Source organism: Solanum lycopersicum, chromosome 12 (assembly GCF_036512215.1).
Source record: "Solanum lycopersicum chromosome 12, SLM_r2.1".
Taxonomy (NCBI): Eukaryota; Viridiplantae; Streptophyta; class Magnoliopsida; order Solanales; family Solanaceae; genus Solanum; species Solanum lycopersicum.
The window spans coordinates 46,141,446-46,160,380 of record NC_090811.1 but is presented as its reverse complement, the minus strand read 5'-3'; the positions used below and the strand labels follow the sequence as shown (position 1 = coordinate 46,160,380).

The window sequence follows — 18,935 nt, the reverse complement described above, 5'->3', positions numbered from 1 at the left end:
ACTCATGCAACTAAAATTAGGATATATTCTAATTGCCTACGTACCTCAATGAAGACGATCAAGTCACAATGTAGTTCTAGGATAGTGACTTTTTTTTGTTTTTTTTTGTGTCGTACACTTTCTATACTCTTGTAGGTCAGGAGTGACATGCAGTTTAGGCTCGTACCTTAAGGATCATTTTAACTTAAAGATTTAGCTCAAATTTAAAGAGCTTTATAATAGAAAGTTTTGGCTCGTGTCTCGAGGAACATTTTAATTTGAAGATTTTAGCTCAAATTTAAAGAGTTCTATGATATACCATTTAGGTTTGTGTCTCAAGAATCATTTTAACTTAAATATTTTGCTTAGATTTAAAGAGTTTATGATATATAGTTTAGGCTTGTGTCTCAAGGAGCACTTCAACTTGATGACTTAACTCAAATTTGAAGAGCTTTGTGATATACAGAAGATCATGTTTTAAGTTGCATCAATACTTGAAGATTTAACTCAAACTTAAGTATTTAAGTGACATACAGTTTAAGCTCGTGTTTCAAGAAGCATTTCATCTTGAAAAATTTAACTCAAATTTGAAGATTTAAGTGACATACAGTTTAAGCTCGTGTTTCAAGGAGCTATTCAGCTAAAAATTTAAATAAAACTTGAAGAAATTTGTGATATAGAGTTTAGCCTCATGCATATAGGAGCGCTTCAACTTGAAAATTTACCTCAATTTTGAAGAGTTTTGTGATTTGCATTTTAGCCTCATGCATCTAGGAGCATTTAAATATGCATTGACTCTTCAAAGTCATCTTCAGATGTAGACTTTCCCTAACTTTTGAGTTCTTCTATATCTTTATATTCATGAGGTTCATAGACAGACAATCGTTGATTGTCTCTTAAAGTCAAACTTAATTCCATGTAATGTGCACGAGTTGCCAACTCTTTGAATGTATTGGATTTTAATCCTTGCAAGATGTAGTAAAGACGCCAATTCATGCCTTTGATGCACATTTTAATGCTAGAAGTTTCACTAAGACGATCTTTGTTGTTGTGGCTCAAACTTCTCCAGCGGTTGATAAATTCAAAAACTAGCTCATCTTCACCTTGACGAGCCTTTACAAGTTCAATCATACTAATGACACATCTTGTGCTATAGAAATGATTGAGGAAATCTTGATCTAACTGCTCCCAATAATCTATTTAGTTCGAGATCTGTGTACCAATCAAAGATATTTTTTTGAGAGATTGAATGAACTCTTTAACGATATAATCACCATATGTCCCAACTTCGTTGCAAGTTTCAATAAAGTGCGTTATATGTTGTTTGGGATTTCTTTCGCCATCAAATTTTTGAAGCTTAGGAAATTGATAACCCTCAGACATTTTTAAGTTATCAATTGTTTGTGTATATGGCTTTGCATGTGTAGAATAAAATTTGGATGGGGATTCAGACTTGTCTTTGATAACCTCCATGATAAAGTCCTTCAATTGATCAATGGGGATCAAACCTCTAGCGGAGAGATGAATCTCTTTGATCTTTGTTTGCTTGATGAAAAACTCTCCTCCGTCTTGAATTATATGAAGCTTTAAGGATTCTTGACTCGATCTTTTTTAGATCATGTTATCCATCTTATTTGTTAGCTTGAAAGGTCTAACATCTTGTTCATGAGCACACTTTGTCACACCTTCAATTGCTTTAGTCAAGCTTGCTAGTCATTCTTCTATAGTGTAAGTCTTTTTTTATTCTTTGATGCTTGAAAAGTTCAAATGAGAGGTATAGATTATCCACTGGGCGTGCAAGAATTTGTAGACAATAAAATTTTGCGTTGAGAATATAATAATCAAGATCGATAAATTATCGCAACAATAGTTTTATTATTTCAAAGTACGAGTGCTACAATCTCTATAATTCTTCTGAATTTGTTTTTTGAATATAAATTCAAGGGTTCGTGAGATTGATCTTGAATTTGACTTTAACTTGAAGTTGAACTTAATCTTGATCTTGAACTTGAACTTTATTTTAATATTAAACTTTGAACTTTATCTTGATCTTTACTTCTAGTTGATGTCAAGTGCTTCGAGCCTGATCTTGATCGTTCTAGATCTTGACTTTAACTTTATCTTGATCTGGACTTCTAGTTGTGTTCAAGAGTTTCGAGCTTAATCTTGAGTCTTGTTCTTGATTGTTCATGAACTTGAGTTTTATCTTGATCTTGACTTCTAGTTGAACCCAAGGGCTTCAAGCTTGATCTTGAATTCAGCGTTCTTAATTTTGATCGTTTTTGAGCTTGAACTTTATCTTGATCTTGAATGCTTGAATTCTTCAATTCTTAAACTTGAAGACTTGAATACTTGAATTCTTAAACTTGTAGAGAAATTTGTGGCTTTTGATTCACGTATTTTCTCTAGCTTCTTGGCCTTTTTTTTGTAAATGATGAGGACCCCTATTTATAGTTTTAGAATAGAGGAGTTTTAATAGGAATATGATTCCCTTTGACCAATCAGATTTAAATAACATCACATATGGGCTCTATGGAGCGGACATAATTTAATTAACTCAATTATATTAATCCATTATATTTAATTGGACCAATATAGATTTAATATAATCCGAACCATTTTATAAATTTATATTTAATAAATTTTATATGGCTACAAGGCTACTTTGAAGAAGATGACTGCCTTTTATTTATTTATTTATTTTTTAAAATTTTAATGTTTCTTTTTCATATAAATTTTATTTATACTTGCTTTAAAACACGTGCAATCATGTGTCATTCCAAGTCAGCAATATTAACGTCACATGTATTCAGTTAATTATCCAATGTGTATAGTATATTGTGTTTCCGCAAGTTTAAAGAATCAGTTGACAAAGTTGTAAGTATAAGGATCTAACATACAAACGGAGACCTTTACTCTTACACCACCAAAAACATCTCAATTATATCTTTTTACTTAAATTATTGAAAGTGTGAATTTCATATTTATTAATTCAAGAAACATATATCAATTTTAAATTTGACTACTACTAGTTTATATATTTATTTAATCATAAAAATACTACTAAATATATAACAGAATTTTTAAATTTATTAAAATATATAAACAAATTAAAAATATTTCTTTTAGAATAAGAGCAAGTAATATGAAAGTAAAGAAATACAAACTAAAGGGTGATTAACGTTTGGTTAGACTTCATAGTCATACTAAATATCAAATAGAAATGTGTATATTTATCTCCTCTGAATCCACAAGCAAAGAAAGGTAGGCGGCCCATGCATGGTCTCCGTGCGCCCGGCTAGGGCCATCAATTTGTGGAACGTCGTTTTGAAACTCACAAGGCACTCATGTTCTTTTATTTTTAGGAAAATCTTTGCTTTAGAACTCTCTGATATAGATTCAAAATTTATTTTTAGGTGGAATATTTGCTTTAGAACTCTTTGATACAAACCCAAAATTTATTTTTAGGAAAATCTTTGTGGTAGAAATCTTTGATATATACAAACCCAAAATTTATTGGAAAAATTAGTGTTCGAACTTTTAGTGTTAATCTCATTGCTATTATATGGCCTCTGACCTCCGATATGTACCTTGACCTCTTTCGTTATAATTTTTTTGCTTTTGTTTGTTTTAACACTGTATAATTATCTATTCAAAAATTTATTTTTAGTCTTTGATTCTATGGTTATCCTATGGTGACAATTGATTATATTAAAATAATTGTTGTTTGTTTTTCAAAATTTTAAGTTTTCAAGGCAAGAATGGTTCAAGGTGATAGTGAAACTAGTAAACACTTGTCTTAGGCCCCAAATTATTGATGGTAAATTTAATAATTTTTTCAGATAAATGTCAATAACACACCTAAACTATCTTATTCTTTGAGTTTCACACCTAAACTATTGAGAGTGTAAGCTTCATACCTAAACTATCACTGTGTAGTTTGAGAAACACACCTCAGTGGTGTGTGTAATAAATACGATTTCTTTTATTTGAAAAAAACTGACACGTGACATTCCACATTGATAAAATATTCCACGTTTACAAAAATTAAATAATAAACTATTAATATTAATTAAAAATTAAATGATTACAATATTACTATCTATAAAAAAAATAAAAAAAAATAATATTATTTTTCAAAAGAAAATGCCCACTAATTCCCCTCCCCCCCAAAAAGAAATATTTGATATTATTTTATTTTTAAAAAATAAAAATTCTGCCCTATCCCGTGTAACCCTCTGATCCTATTGTTCTTTCATTTTACTGATTTTGTGTTAGATATGTGTGTATATATATATTTAGAACACAAATTAAAATATTTCGATATGTATATATATAAAAAGAAAATGAGAAAAAATTGAAAGCGAAAGGTTAAATGGGGTGGATAGAATTATTTTTTTATATAAAAATAAATAATATCTAAATTAGTATTTAGGGGGGGGAGAGATAAAGTGAAATAAAATTTAAATTCTTTTATAAAGGAAATATAAAAAAAAAAGTTAAAAAAAGGGCCATTGGGGGGGGGGGGGGGGAGGAAATGATGGAGTGAGGTAAAAAAAATATTTTACATTTTATTTTATAAAAGAAATAATAATTTTTTTGGATAATAATTTTAAACTTTAACTAATATTAATAATTTATTTAATTTTTGTCAAGGTTGAATGTTTTTTTTCATGTGGAGTGTGATGTGATAATTTTTTAAATAAAAAGAAGTGTATTACACACACCATGATGAGACTCGTATAAAAGAGAGAAGTGTGTTTCTCAAACTAAAAAAATGATATTTTAGACATGAAACCCACACTCTCAATAGTTTAGGTATGAAACTCAAATAAATGATATAATTTAAGTGTGTTTTTAAAACTTCTTTCAAGTTCACTGAAGATTATAGTAAAATTGTTCAAAAGGGAATAAGCACATCTCTAGGTGTCAACGTGCCTGTTACAACTGTCTGCTTTCCACATAAAAGCTACTTTGTTGACTGGCCATTTTTATATGGAAGGTCGCAGTTTCGAACCTACGAAACATCTTATTTTTAACGGAAAAAGGCTTAAAATATTCTTAAACTAGTGAAAATGGTATAAAATTACCCTTCATCGACCTATTAGTCCTAAAATACCCTTGTTGTCTACCTTTAGGTCCTATATTACCCTTTTTTAACAGTCACTTTTTAAATCCAATTAATAAATTAATTAATGACGTGACAATTTTCTATTGGCCAGATTTTAAATAACCTAAATTAATTTAAAAACCCACCCATTCCTAAATTAGATCCGCCCCAAATTCAATTAACCCATCTTTGAGTATATAACAGTACCTCAGACAGAGCACCTCCTGTAGAAGACATAATCAAACTGGATTTTGCACCATATCTGAAACTTGAAGATCTTACTGATGACCATATTTTTACGAAACAACGCCAGTGTTAGAATTCACAGACACCATACCAGCAGAATGAGGAGTATGATCGCCGAGCCATGGGAAAACGAGTCGAGAATCAGGTGAAGCACCAAGAAACTTTGGCAATGGTGAAGGCTCATAACGCCTGCTGCTACTACTGGAACGACTATCACGATGAAGGGTATCTTGCCACGCCCATCTACCATCATCCCGTTTCGATCTTCCTTGAAAGATAACACAATTTGCCAGATCAATTCAAATGCTTAAGAAATGTCACAAAATTAAAATGGTATTGAACTAGCTGAATTTTCCTAAGATTAAACCATTGAACTAGCTGAATTAAATCAAACAGTAATGGCATTACTGTTTGATTTAATTCAGCTAGTTCAATGGTTTAATCTTAGGAAAATGTTTTAAGAATTAAGGTGAAGAGTGAGTAGAATAAGAGGAAAGATAATGAAAGATAGAGATGGATGTTAAGCAATTAGGAGACTTTAGTTAGTGATAATACTTTTTATTTATAAGTTGCTCTGGTTTCTTGATCTGCAAAGAAAAAAGAGGAAGGTGATGTGTGTGTGTTGAAAAAAAAAAAGTGGGGGTGAGGGGGGGGGGGGGAGTGATGGATTTTATTATCCTTTTGAAGTTCTTCAGGGCAAGAAATCGAAGAAGAAGCTGGAAATTTCTTCATGAAGAAGAAAAGACAATGGAGTCATGAAAATTGTGAAAATGGGAGGAATAAGGTTTTAGCATATTTTAATTAGATGGTTATTTTTAAAATTGGGTCAAGTGGGCGGATTTAGTTAAAATAGGTGGGTTTAAAATTATTTTAAATAATTAAATTACAATCAATGGTTGAGTGCCACGTAATTAAAAATTATTATTTAATTATTTTTAATTTTGGTTTGTTAATGAATGGGTAAATTTAGACCCAAGGGTGGGTGTGAAGGGTATTTGGGGGCCAATAGATGGATGGAGGGTAATTGTGTACCATTTTCAATATTTCGAAGGTATTTTAGACCCTTTTCTATATTTTTAATTCTTTTTAGTTATAATTTTATGTTAACATTAGTAATGAAAATACATTTTTTATGTATTACTTATTTATATTTTAGTTATATCTTCTATGATACATAAAATAATATATAATTTTTTGTAATTTACACCTACATTAATTATAAATGTTTCTAATAAGTTTTATGCTAAATAAGTATTGAGTGTAGCAAATATCCCAATGATTTAAATTCCAATATCCAAGATGCGTATGATGTGTGGTAAAGGAAGAATAAGACAAAACCAAAATTGTTTGAGAAAATAATAGTTGTGAGTAAGCAGAAGAGTGTGTTTTTCTTATGTGTTTTCTTAACCTTATAACTCGGATAAAGGGAATAGATGAACCGTGTGTTTTTCTTATGTGTTTTCCTAACCTTATAACTCGGATAAAAGGAATAGAGGAACCCAAAAATAACTATCCCAAACTCAAATCATGAGCTTCACATTCATCAAACCCTCTATTCCTAGTCCTACATCGGAATTGCTGCACCCTTTCAGTAAATCAGTTAAAACCATTACTTGTATCTCAAATTCAATCTTTTTATAATTAATTCTGCTTAACTAATTACCTCTTTTCACTTTCTCAGCAGCTAAGGCATTGTCCAACCTCACCTTTTGGAAATAATGCAGGCAGGAGGCACCAGGTAGGTTTTACATGTTATTATTGATTTGAACAAGTATGGTTTGCAAAAGCATAATTAATGCTGTGGATTTCTATGATTAGATTGAAAGAAATAGGGTGAAGGCACTCCCAGATTGGCCATTAATGGCAGTATTAGTTGAGCATATGGAAGGTCAAAGAGACCTCATAACTCATAAATCTGTTTGGCATCTTAGTGATGAAGCCATGAAGAATGTCTGTGAGTAATCATTACTTACTAATTCATTTTTATCATTCTAATTCAAAATTCTCACACCTAATTTTTTCTCCATTGTAGATACATTTTACATCATGTTCACTGTTTGGGGATGCTGTTTCTTCGGTTCTACCAAAGTAAAATTTTTGAAATTAAACTTCATAAAATTGAGTTGTATCTCATTATTATGTGTCTTTTTTCTTTTAGGATCCTTACTATGATTCAGAACAATACAGAGGAGATGGAGGTGATGGTACTGGACATTGGGTCTATGAGAAGGTACAGTTTTTCTTTTCCGTTTTCTATCAAGGTTAGAAAATCAAAAGGGAAAAATACCCTTTCTTGTTCGCGACAGAGAAATGTTTATAGGTTTCAGTTAATATGTCGTTTGGTTGGGAACAAGTTATATTAGGATTAATTATACGAATTAATTATTTGATCATGTAAATGTGATAACTTATCATAAATAATCTCAGAACTGCTTAATACCTCCAACCAAACACACGGATAAAACATGGATTATCATAGTTTATACCTCACATGCGAGTTTTAGCTTTGACAGGTGAAAAAAAGGTTTTTAAAGAGTTAATTGTAGTCTAAATCCTGAATTCTTGATGTGAATGTTTTTTCCATTAAAAGAACATCTCTCGTTTCTAAAATAAAACTTTACTGAAATAATTTTATGCATATAAATGTCAAAATCATACTAGCTAGTTTCGAATTGTCTGAATTTGTTTCAACATGAATTTTGGCACCTAAATGTCCTATTCAAGATATATAGATATCTTTACAAGGTGGAATGCCATGATATTTGTGTAGTGAATGATACTACAAATCTGATTTTGTGATTGTGCAGCAAGAAGACATCGAAGAAGAAGCGAGAGCAGAGCTGTGGCGTGATGAACTGATAGAGGAGATTGAACAAAAGGTTGGGAGTCTTCGAGAGCTTGAAGAAGCTGGGAAGAAGGAACAGTTGGTCAAATGATCATCTTTATATGTGCTAAGAACAAATTTTATGATGCTTCCCAGTTATGTATATACAATATATGATTTCCAGTTCTATACAACATGGCTGTTTTGCCTTAATTCAGTGTTATGTTGCAAAACTCAGATTTCCCCTTCAAAATGTTGTCTTAATGAACTGTCACAATGTCAACATTTGCACTGTACAGAATCAGTTCTCTTTTTGTATTTGCTACTAGCAAGTCATGCAATGCTCTTTTAACAAGATTCATGGCATACACATCACGAAATCAAAAATTACTTCAATAATAGCCAAATTGTTAACCCTTTGGGTTGGATCAGTAGTTTGACCTTGGGACTTGCATGTTTGAAACCCCCTGCCAGCGAAAGCAAGAAGTTTGCCTTTTGGGTCGAACTCATTGCAGCAGGCTTGCAAGTAGTGAGCTATTGCATAAGAGCGAAAAAATTACCTTGTGCGCACCCAAAGAATAGTGACTGTGAAATCCCGTTGTCTTCAAAAATAAAATTAAAAAATAATAATAATGGCCAATATGTTCCCTCCCTGGTTGAGGAGATTGGAAAGAATTTTGGCTTAAAGCTACAAAAGATATCATCTCTGAATTTACATTCAAGACTGCATAGTTTTTTATTGACTGATAAACATTGTACAAGTGGCAATTTGTGTACAAAAAATAGTGATACGTAGGAACCATGTCTTTGATAGATCTCCAGAAAGAATTGAAGATGTTGTTAAAACATTACAGGGAAAACTGATAAAGAGAACCTGCTCCTTTGATAAAACTGAGAGATAATAATCACTCAATTTTGAATAACTCACTTACAAATTTACTCAATTTAAAATGATTTACATAGAAAATCACTCAACTTTATTTGATAACTCAAAAGTTACTAAATTTAATAAAATAATTAAGAAGTCACTCAAGAAGAGTGTTGGAATCGAAGACGAGAGGTAATCACTAATTATGTTAGTGTAGAGGCATTTTAATATTAAAAGAAATTTGCATATTCACATTGTCATATTGACCGTTTCATTGTTTCATTTATACATACGTTTGTGGATATTCATTGACAGAATATGGGAGTAACTACATTAATCTATTGGAGTTAGTGCCATATGCATTAGTACATTTCTCATTGTCATATGCATTTCTCAATGTCATTTGTATTGCAGTTATGCAAAATGCCTTTGATGGCATTAGCTGTTGATGGCATTTATGCTCACTTCATTGTGACTCTTAATTCTTTCACTGTCAACAAATGATAGGCCAGAGAGATGGGCTCATTCGACTAATTAGTGATCCCTTATAACTTATGTAACTCCTAAGATCATTATATATACTATTTACTACATCATAATCTTCCTATTCATTGCTAGGAAGACATCCTCAACTATAAATAGTGGTGGTCTTCATTTGATTTAAGACACACAACACTCAAGAGAAAATATAGAGTGAAAGAGTAAGTCAAGAAAAGAGTTCTTATTAGTTGAAGAAAGATTTTCTTTTTGTGGAGATTTAGACTCAACTCTTGTCCAGAGTTTTTGAGTTATCTTTTGTGTTAAGACTGTTGTATCCTGGAGGGGACAAGTCAAAGAGAACTACTATTGGACCGGTGAAAAACATTTGTTTTAGAGGGCTTGAATCTCCTTAAAGAAATTGAGATATCTGCGCCTCAGCCTAGAGATTTATTTTCTTCATCTTTTATATTGAATTGTTATCTTGTATTTTTTGTTATCTAGTAATCTTTTCACTATCAAAGATGTAATCCAAACAATCGGACAATCACTCTTATCATTTAAAAAAAATATTTAGTTTAAAACAAAAGTGTATCTCAATAAATTTAATGAAATAATTAAAAATTGTTATAAAATTGTCACGACCCAAAACGAGCCGCGAGTGACACCCACATTTATCCTCCTATGTGAGCGAACAAACCAATCTAGACCCCAATCATTTACCAATATTTTCAACCATAATGAACAAAATACAATGCGGAAAACTTAAAACTCATTAATATAACCAATAAATAAATTCTAAAATTTAATACTTATTATTCCCAAAATCTAGAAGTCATTACCACAGGAACATCTATCCTCAAATTACTAAATCTAAGAGTATTTAAGAAACTAAAATAAGTAAATGAATGGTCCATGTCCGAACTTCAAGGACATCAAGACACGAAGGAGACAATCTAGTCCGAGCTAGGAACAATAGCTAACCCTGAAATCTGACGTGATGAAGACTGGCTAGAGTTGAGGGCGAGTCGAAGTCGATGGCACGTTTGCTGCACTCCACATATAACAAAGAGAAAAATACAAGTAGGGGTCAGTACAAGGAACACGTACTGAGTAGATATCATCGGCCAACTCAAAATAGAAAGCAATATATATCAAATAATAATATAAAATCGACTACCATACTCAACAGGTGACAACAATAAGTACCATAACCATTGGTCACAACCCAAGCACATCTATGAGGACTCAAGCCTCCACACCATACTTATTTGGGAAATAGGTTCTTTAAATTTGAGCATATTACGTAATTCAGATTCATTCTCTTTATTCTTCTTGTGTCGGAACGTGACACTCCGATCCCCTACTTCTACGTGTCGGAACGTGACACTCCGATCCCCTAATACTACGTGTCGGTTCGTGACACCCGATCCCCTAATACTACGTGTCGGTTCGTGACACTCGATCCCCTAATTCTACGTGTCGGTTCGTGACACCCGATCCCCTAATCTCATTACTTAGTTCATCAAACCTTCCTTTATGTCAAGGCATCATCATTAATAGAGGGATTGTAAGGTTTAAGATTCACAGCCTCATCTTTCTAATCCATTACAATTACATAATCACATCATGCAACCACACAATTAAGCATATAGAAGACTTTACAATACTACCCAATACATATCATTCGCTATTTAGAGTTTACTATGAAATAGCATAAACCATAACCTACCTCCACCGAAGAATCGTGATCAAGCAATCTACTTCTCCAATGCCCTTGCTGTCTCTTCGTTATTCTCTCTCTCGCTCGTTCTCTCTTCTTTTCTTTTTAATTTTCTCTTCTTTCAGATTCTCTTTGTTTTTCCCTAATTACCATATAATTCATTATGATAAAAATACCCCATTACTTATTTCCATATTATCTTCTTTAATCCCCAATTAAATAAATTATTAACATTAACCCACTAACTTTATAATTATAATCATGAATAGTCCAAAACGCCCCTTAAAAACTTTCAGCAGAAGTCCGACCCAGTCGAGGTTACGCCACTCGTGACGGCCAGTCGTACCTGCGACGGTCCGTCCTGCAGGGTCGTCACAGAGTTCAGAGAGTTAATTTCTGTAAAGGGGTTTGTGACGGTCCGTCGTGTCTACGACGGTCCGTCCTGCAATTCCGTCGTGAAGTTCAGAGAGTCGATCTCAGTACCCAGATTTTCAGAGTCGAAGTGTTTTGGAACAGAGATCCTCGACGATCCGTCATGACCATAACGGTCCGTCGTTTGATCCGTCGACACAGACAGTTTTTATCAAAAGTAATTCTACTGCTCGAAACGACTAAACAGGTCGTTACAAAAATCAAACTCATAAGAATACAATTATAAGAGAAGAACATAAGAGAAGTAATTTCTTCTTATTCAAGTGTATCTTTCAAATGATGAGTGATATCTCTATTTCTAGTGTTGAGATGTCACTCTCAAAAGTCACAATTCACAAATTAGTAGATACATAGTTATCCAAATGGTTCTTAACACATCAGAAACATGTACACATGAATACAATTAAGTTTTGAGTATATCTAAAGGACAATCCACACAATTCAATGGTTTTATAACACTCTCCCTTAGATGTCCATAGATAATGTGTCTCGTTAAAACTTTACTAGGAAAAATCCTGTGGAAAAAAATTCTAGTGAAGAAAAAAGAGTACACATATCTTTTGATATACACTATTTATTGCCTCCTTAAAAATCTTGCTAGGAAAACGAGTGGAACAAAACCCCGGTCAAGGGAAAAGGAGTGCAACACGTATTATACTCCCCCAAATTAAAACATCACTTAATTTCTTGATGATGTCTCTAATCTTATACACCAGTTTCTCAAATATTGATATTGACAGTGTCTTAAAGATCAAATCACATTTACGAAGATTTTGCATTGTTGAACTTATTCTGATATATCATTTTCTGATTTAATGAATATGACGAGACTTTGATCTTAGCCGAATACATTATTGAATATCATTCTATCCGTCATGACCTCGTTGTTGCAAGTAAATTGCACATTAAATTTTTTCCAATAATAATCATCTTGTGGGCACTTTTCATTTGCAGTTGATTATCTTCATACATTGTGGTTGGTAAATTCTTTTTCAAAGAAAAACCACATATTTCCTGAATGTGGTGTGTCATTGATCTTAACCAGACGCATTCTCGACTTGCTTCATGGAAGACTTTTGTTTCTGCATGGTTTGAAGAAGTGATCACCTACATTTGCTTCATTGATGTTCAAGATATTATTGTGCCTCCACATGCAAACAAATAGTGCGCTTGAGATCGAGCTTTATGCAGATCACATAAATATTTTGCATCTACCTAACTAATCAATTCCGCCTTGGATTCCTCGGAATAGAATAAACCCATAACTATGGTCCTTCGAGGATATTCAAGTATGTGTTCACCACCATTTCAATGTCCTATTGTTGGGGAGTAACTGAATCTTTCCAGTAAATTTACTGCAAAACAAATGTCTAGTCGAGTATTGTTAGCAAGATGCACTAGTGTCCTGATTGCACTAAGATATGAAGTTTCATCACCAAGAAGCTCTTCATCCTTCTTTAGAAATCATCTGAATCATCATTTATATCAAGTGACATCATAATCATTGGGTTACTCAATGAATGTGATTTATCCATATAAAATTGCATCAAAACTTTTTTGTGTATATTGACTTATGGACCAATATTTCATTTATCAAATTATCATTTGTAGGTCATGAAGACAAAATTCTGTCTTACCAAAACCTTTTCACCTTTTGAAACACTTGACAACTTTTGAAAGCTCTGTAAGAGTGCTAATTATTCAAGTCGTCAACATGCACAATTATTATAACAAATTCAGATCTTGACCTTTTCATAAAAATGCAAGGACAATTAGGTTCATTCCTTTTGTACCCTTTTATTCCTTGATTATTTCAATCCATGTAAGGATTCTTGAAGTTTTATTGAAAAAAATTCTTTCAAAATCTTATATGCTTCAGACACCTCGATTGCTCAACAATTTTCATATAACCTTCATCGTCTAGATAGACATGACAATTATTTATTATATGCATTCAAGTTTTAGATATGTTGTCAGATCAGAACAAACCTCATTGCATCAAACATCTCCAATAATGTCAGCACTTTTGCAAAAAACATTTATGTCCAAAGGCATAAATCATACTTTATATCTTATGGTTATACTATCACATAATTATTTATTTGTATCACACTAACATTATACCTTGATTTATGGACTATCAATCCAAAACATCACTTTTCTAAGTGAAACAAAATATACTTGAATTATGCATTTTATTTGGCCAACCATTTATCTATCTGCACTATATGACAAATTTAAATTTAAGATCCTCTACACAATTTATAGCATTGAGTGCTACCTAATATCGAAGATACCATTGATGGTTATTTGATATCGATTCCAATATGACATAACTTATTGAGATCTCTTCATTTTTCATCATTTTAGGTATCTGAACCTTTTCTAAGGTTTTTATGAAGTGTTATGTCGTGGTGCTCTCTTATAGCACTCGTCTCATTATTGATCCTTTGTTCCTTTCCTTCTTCAAGGAATTTTACATTTAGAATCGATTGATCTATTACGCTTCAGGCGTAGCATAGACTCTGTCCTTCAAGGACTTTACATTGGAGCATTTGCAACTGAATTATATTATAGAGTCAGTACATTCATCTGACAATTGATTTGCAACATTATGCAAATGAATTATCCCTTGAATTTCAAGTTCACTTTTTCTTTTAATGAAGAGTCTAGATAATTCATAATTAACCACACATAATTTTCAATTGTCAATCATCTCTCCCCCTAATGTTAGGAAATCTAACATTCATCTCAACCTTATTAGAGAATTCATCTGTGTGTGGTGGAGCAATAAAAATTATAATCGCACATTCAAACTTTAGATGAAGATTGTTTGGTTTCTGACTCTGAACCAATTATGACGGGAAAATCTTGTTGGCTTGATGCATATATGTGTTGCTCCATGTTAAATAAACTTATCTCATACGAAATCTCATTTGGAAGATTTGCTCTCATACCCATGGTTTAGCTATAATTGAGGCATACAATTTTCGCTAAACCAACCAGCATTATCAGTATAACTTCATAGTTTGAAATTGTGCTCTTAATTTAACAATTCGAGCAAACAATCTTACAAACACCAATTTGTAAGTTGACACCAAAACACATGTGATCATCACATAGATGCATCTATTATATAGTATACACATGGTTACAATCCCAACCTTAGCTGGTATAATGATCATCTTATCAAGAGAACAAGCAAGAAAAGAGAATTCTTGAAGAATCTTTTATTTCTTCATTATATAATTCACATGAATTCTCAATTACATTTGTATCACATTTAAACCAGAATGGTCAACCGATCACGCCAACTGATTTTTATTTCAGTACACTTATAATTTACTTTTGCATGTGATTCAATCAGCATGCCCACATTTGTGTGCAACAACAAGAGGAAAATGGATAATCTTTTACATAAATATTTATAACCCGCTTCGATTGTAGTAATCTGAAGATAATAAATATTTTTGTAATTTATAGTCTCAATATTTCTTTTCAATTCATCTGAAACTTAAAAATTTCTTTTGAGACTTACTACAACCCCAATATTGTTCCTCTGCTACTAATACAACTCATTAGAGAAGCAACTATATTATTATTGTCATGGTCAAAATTATTGCTAGCAAGACATGTTTCTTGCTTTACTTTTATCGTATTATAGGTACCCAACCAATGACAAATTTGTATTGCTACATAATGGCCACAACCTTTATAGGCAATAATTATTTCTTTCTTTTGCCTTTTCGGTAGTTCACAATAAACATACCACAATATTTATGACGTATAAACGTACACGACCATTGGTCAATCTTGTCAAATAAAATTTATTTATTTCTCTCAAACCTCCCGTAGAGGTGAGTTGTGACATATTTCCAACCATACATGAGTATATTCTTATTCATACTTTTCCTTCATATTTTGACCCATTCACTTTCAAGAATGAACAAACATTCAAATTGCATTCAATTCAATTCAATTGAGTCTAAAAGCTCAAGTTTCACCAAAATCAAATCTAATAATTACTAAGTTGTTATGCAAAAAGGAAGTATATAGTTCAAAACATGTCTAAATCTCATAGAAAATATCTAAACAACCATAAAATAATCTACTTTTTCATCAGAGTCGGTCCCTTCACTTTCATCAGATTCAACCTATGTTTCTCCATGAATTTCTGCACTTTACCGAAGTTAGTTTATGATGATTGAAGTGATTCTGTAAGCTCTGAAATTTGTCTTCGCATTACTTCCATTTCTTTCGAAGATTGAAAAGTAGAAGCACTAGACAACGATGATGATGGATGAAACAAGGAAGGTTGTGTTCCAATTCGTTGTGTATCTTCACAAATGGTAGTTTGTGTGTTTTCTTTACTCCCCTCATCCCATTTCTTTCTACAAAGTTTCCTAATTAAAGAAAAAGGCGTATTTAGTTGCTAAATTCTTAAAGCAGTGAATTCTTTGTTGATCGTCATCTGAAGGATGGTAACTAGGTAAATATGATGAAACAAACCAGGAAGACTAGCCGTGAGATGGGTTTGGATGATAGGTATGGTTGCTAAGAGAAAATCATTTGGCTGAATTTTTGTGACCAAGAGTACTCTGAAATTTAATTAATCTTAAAGCTTTCTTCAAACTGCTCTGTATACCTAATTAAATTTAGTCTTCTTTCCCTTTGATCTTCCTCCCTTCATATTTTAACTTGAAACTTCGAGGTGAATTTTGAATCCTCTTAACCACTAAGTCAACTTCTATAATTATTTTTAGAATGTTCAAAATCGATATATATACATAAAGAGTATTAGATAAGGAAGATGCAATCGAACTCTATCACCTCAACTCAAACAAAGAGATTATTCCTACAAAGATGTAGTTGAACTCTATCAATTGTATTCTATTAGAGTATTAGTTAAGGAAAAAATGAGTATTATTGCTTGGAGGGACAAGAGACCTGCAACTTCCTTCCTACTTATCAGGCGTGATGATCCATCAGTTCCTAGACACTATCACTTGTATACACATAAGAAACAAACATATGTAGGTGAGAACTTAGAAACAGCAGAAAAAGCATTATAGTACATTCAACATAGATCCCATAACAAACCAAGGCATGTAATCAAATAACAAATAAATAATCAGTATGTAAGGCTATAACCACCAAACATTTTCAAATTAAATACTCTTACGAACTATATGAAATATCAAATAATTTTTTAGACCAGTTTTTACCACCTGATGCGAAGCAAAAAATAAGCTAAGTAACGCAAGCAACTGATCCTATGAGTTGTATAAGTCATTTCCTCCCCACCGCAACTCTAATCTTTCTTAAAGCTCACTGAGAAACTTGTTCAGTTTCCTATGCTCAAAATATAATAATCACTAAAACTAAAAATCACAAAAAATGCTCATTTCCCCCATATCCCATGGAATATACAGAATACTACACTCAAAGTTAGGACTTAGAAGACAAATATGCCATCTCTATCTGTGTTCTTTTCGTGCTTCTGCTTCAAGTGCTTTTTTTTTCACTACTACTCTTATTTCTTTTTTAAAAAATTGAATACTAATTTACTCTGCCTATACTAATATTTCACTCCTATGATCAAAACATGAATGTATGGTGAGAGTTGCACTAGAATATTGTTTTTTACACTTTCTGGTATTCATGCGTTACAAGTAATAAACCAATGTCTGCAATTACATTTTAATTTCAAATGAGAAAAAACAAGAAGAAATACAGAACATGACATATACTCTATGTACTAAGTACCTTTATATCTAATGTATTCTAGAGCAAAAGCAGCAAAAAGAACTCCAACACCCATTTATTTTTATTTTAAAAAAAAAAGAGGTCCTAAGTTTTGTTAAAGCAAAAGAGTAACAAAGATTGTCCCACTATCGTGTAAAGTGACTAATTTCATAAAGCTCAGACAAATACTGTAAGAAAGTGAAACAAGATTTCACCATATTGCAGGGGCATCAAATGCAAACAAAGAGCAACAAATGTATTTTTGAAATAATTTTCTAATTCAAACAACCCTTGGAAGGTTCCTTGAGCATAATTACATACTATAGAGTAATTGAGTCTAGAGAGTTACATTACGTTACAATTTTGAAAAAGATTTTCTTTAATTTACAAAATCAAATATAAACCCTAAAGAAGAAGATAGACTTTACAATATATCAACCAAATTGAAACCTGAAAAAGAAGAAGAGTTACATTACCTCACGATTCTCGAACGATTTTCTTTAAGAACCTGGAAATGATTTGTCCTCAACCAAAGTGAAAAGAATGCTGTGAGAAGAGGTTACAAAGTAGCTTTAGAGAGGCGATAGTTAGTGAAAAAATGGGTCAGAATACTATTTCTAGTACTTCACCTTTAGAATAATTTTCCCTTTTTTTATTAAGTTTTCTTTTTTAATTAATTTTAGTGAAAAAAATGGGTCAGAATATATGGGATAGAATTTTTTAACGGAAAACATATTTATCAAGTAAAATGTCGATGCCTAGGATCGAAGTAGAAACCTTCACTATTGCTTTATTTTAATTGAAAAATTAAATCAATATTTAATTTAAAATTATGGTAAAATTGCCGACTACAGTAGTCGCAAATAAAAATAATTTTTAATTATCTTAATAAGTTGCCAACTACTTTAATCGGAACACTAGTCAATTATTATGTTTACTTTATCACATAAAACTTACAACTTTAGTAGTCGAAATCATTGTCAAAATTTTTTAAAAACAATTAAAATAATATAGATTTTAATGTACGGATTAAAGTACTCGGAAAATTTCTCAGATTTTTTATTACATATTTGTAGTTGGATTTATAGTCGGTATATAACTTATTTCTAGTAGTGATAAAATCAAATTTTATAAGAATATAATCATAAAGAGAAGAAGGCAAGAGAAGTAGATGAAGGGGAAGACTTTTTTTCTTATTCAAGTGTATCTTTTAAATGATAAGTGATATCTCTATTTATAGTGTTGAGATGCCACTCCCAAAGGTCACAATTCACAAATTAGTAGATATATAGCTATCCAAATGATTCTTAACACCTTGGAAACATGTATACATAAATACAATTAAGTTTTGAGTATATCTAAAGGACAATCCACACAATTCAATGAATTTATAACAAAAATGAGCATATTATCTTTTTATATAATAATTAGTTTAAAAAAAATTATATTTCAACAATATTTATTAAAAAAATCATTTAAATTAATTAGGCGACTTTCTATGTAAAATACTAATAGTTGAGTGACTTTTAAA

The 18,935-nt window shown here is 31.7% G+C and overlaps 1 protein-coding gene and 1 long non-coding RNA gene across 5 annotated transcripts; one reads left to right on the top strand and one right to left on the bottom strand.

The window, feature by feature from the left end:
• The first annotated feature begins 6,647 nt into the window (after positions 1-6,647).
• On the top strand, positions 6,648-8,392 carry LOC101254767 (photosynthetic NDH subunit of subcomplex B 4, chloroplastic). 4 transcript variants are annotated; one of them, XM_004252177.5, is made up of 6 exons: positions 6,648-6,934; positions 7,017-7,073; positions 7,154-7,289; positions 7,368-7,423; positions 7,494-7,565; positions 8,143-8,392. In XM_004252177.5, the coding sequence occupies exons 1-6, from the start codon at positions 6,863-6,865 to the stop codon at positions 8,269-8,271; spliced, it is 522 nt and encodes a 173-aa protein (XP_004252225.2). In that variant the 5' UTR covers positions 6,648-6,862; the 3' UTR covers positions 8,272-8,392. The 4 variants fall into 4 exon arrangements, with proteins under 4 accessions (XP_004252225.2, XP_010314185.1, XP_069148574.1 ...); XM_010315883.4 differs by having other exon boundaries at positions 6,734-6,934; positions 7,020-7,073; XM_069292473.1 differs by having other exon boundaries at positions 6,752-6,934; positions 7,020-7,073; positions 7,154-7,285.
• Positions 8,393-10,259: 1,867 nt separating this feature from the next.
• LOC104644976 (uncharacterized) lies at positions 10,260-18,072 on the bottom strand. Its single transcript, XR_011213463.1, has 2 exons — positions 17,881-18,072; positions 10,260-10,553 (listed from the first exon to the last, which is right to left on the bottom strand). It is a non-coding gene; the product is annotated as an uncharacterized lncRNA (long non-coding RNA).
• Positions 18,073-18,935: the final 863 nt, after the last annotated feature.

Coding starts and splice junctions, on each gene's coding strand:
- LOC101254767 (XM_004252177.5), top strand. CDS start 6,863: ATGAGCTTCACATTCATCAAACCCTCTATTCCTAGTCCTACATCGGAA. Junction 7,290..7,367: donor TGAAGCCATGAAGAATGTCT/GTGAGTAATCAT, acceptor TCTCCATTGTAG/ATACATTTTACATCATGTTC. Junction 7,566..8,142: donor GACATTGGGTCTATGAGAAG/GTACAGTTTTTC, acceptor GTGATTGTGCAG/CAAGAAGACATCGAAGAAGA.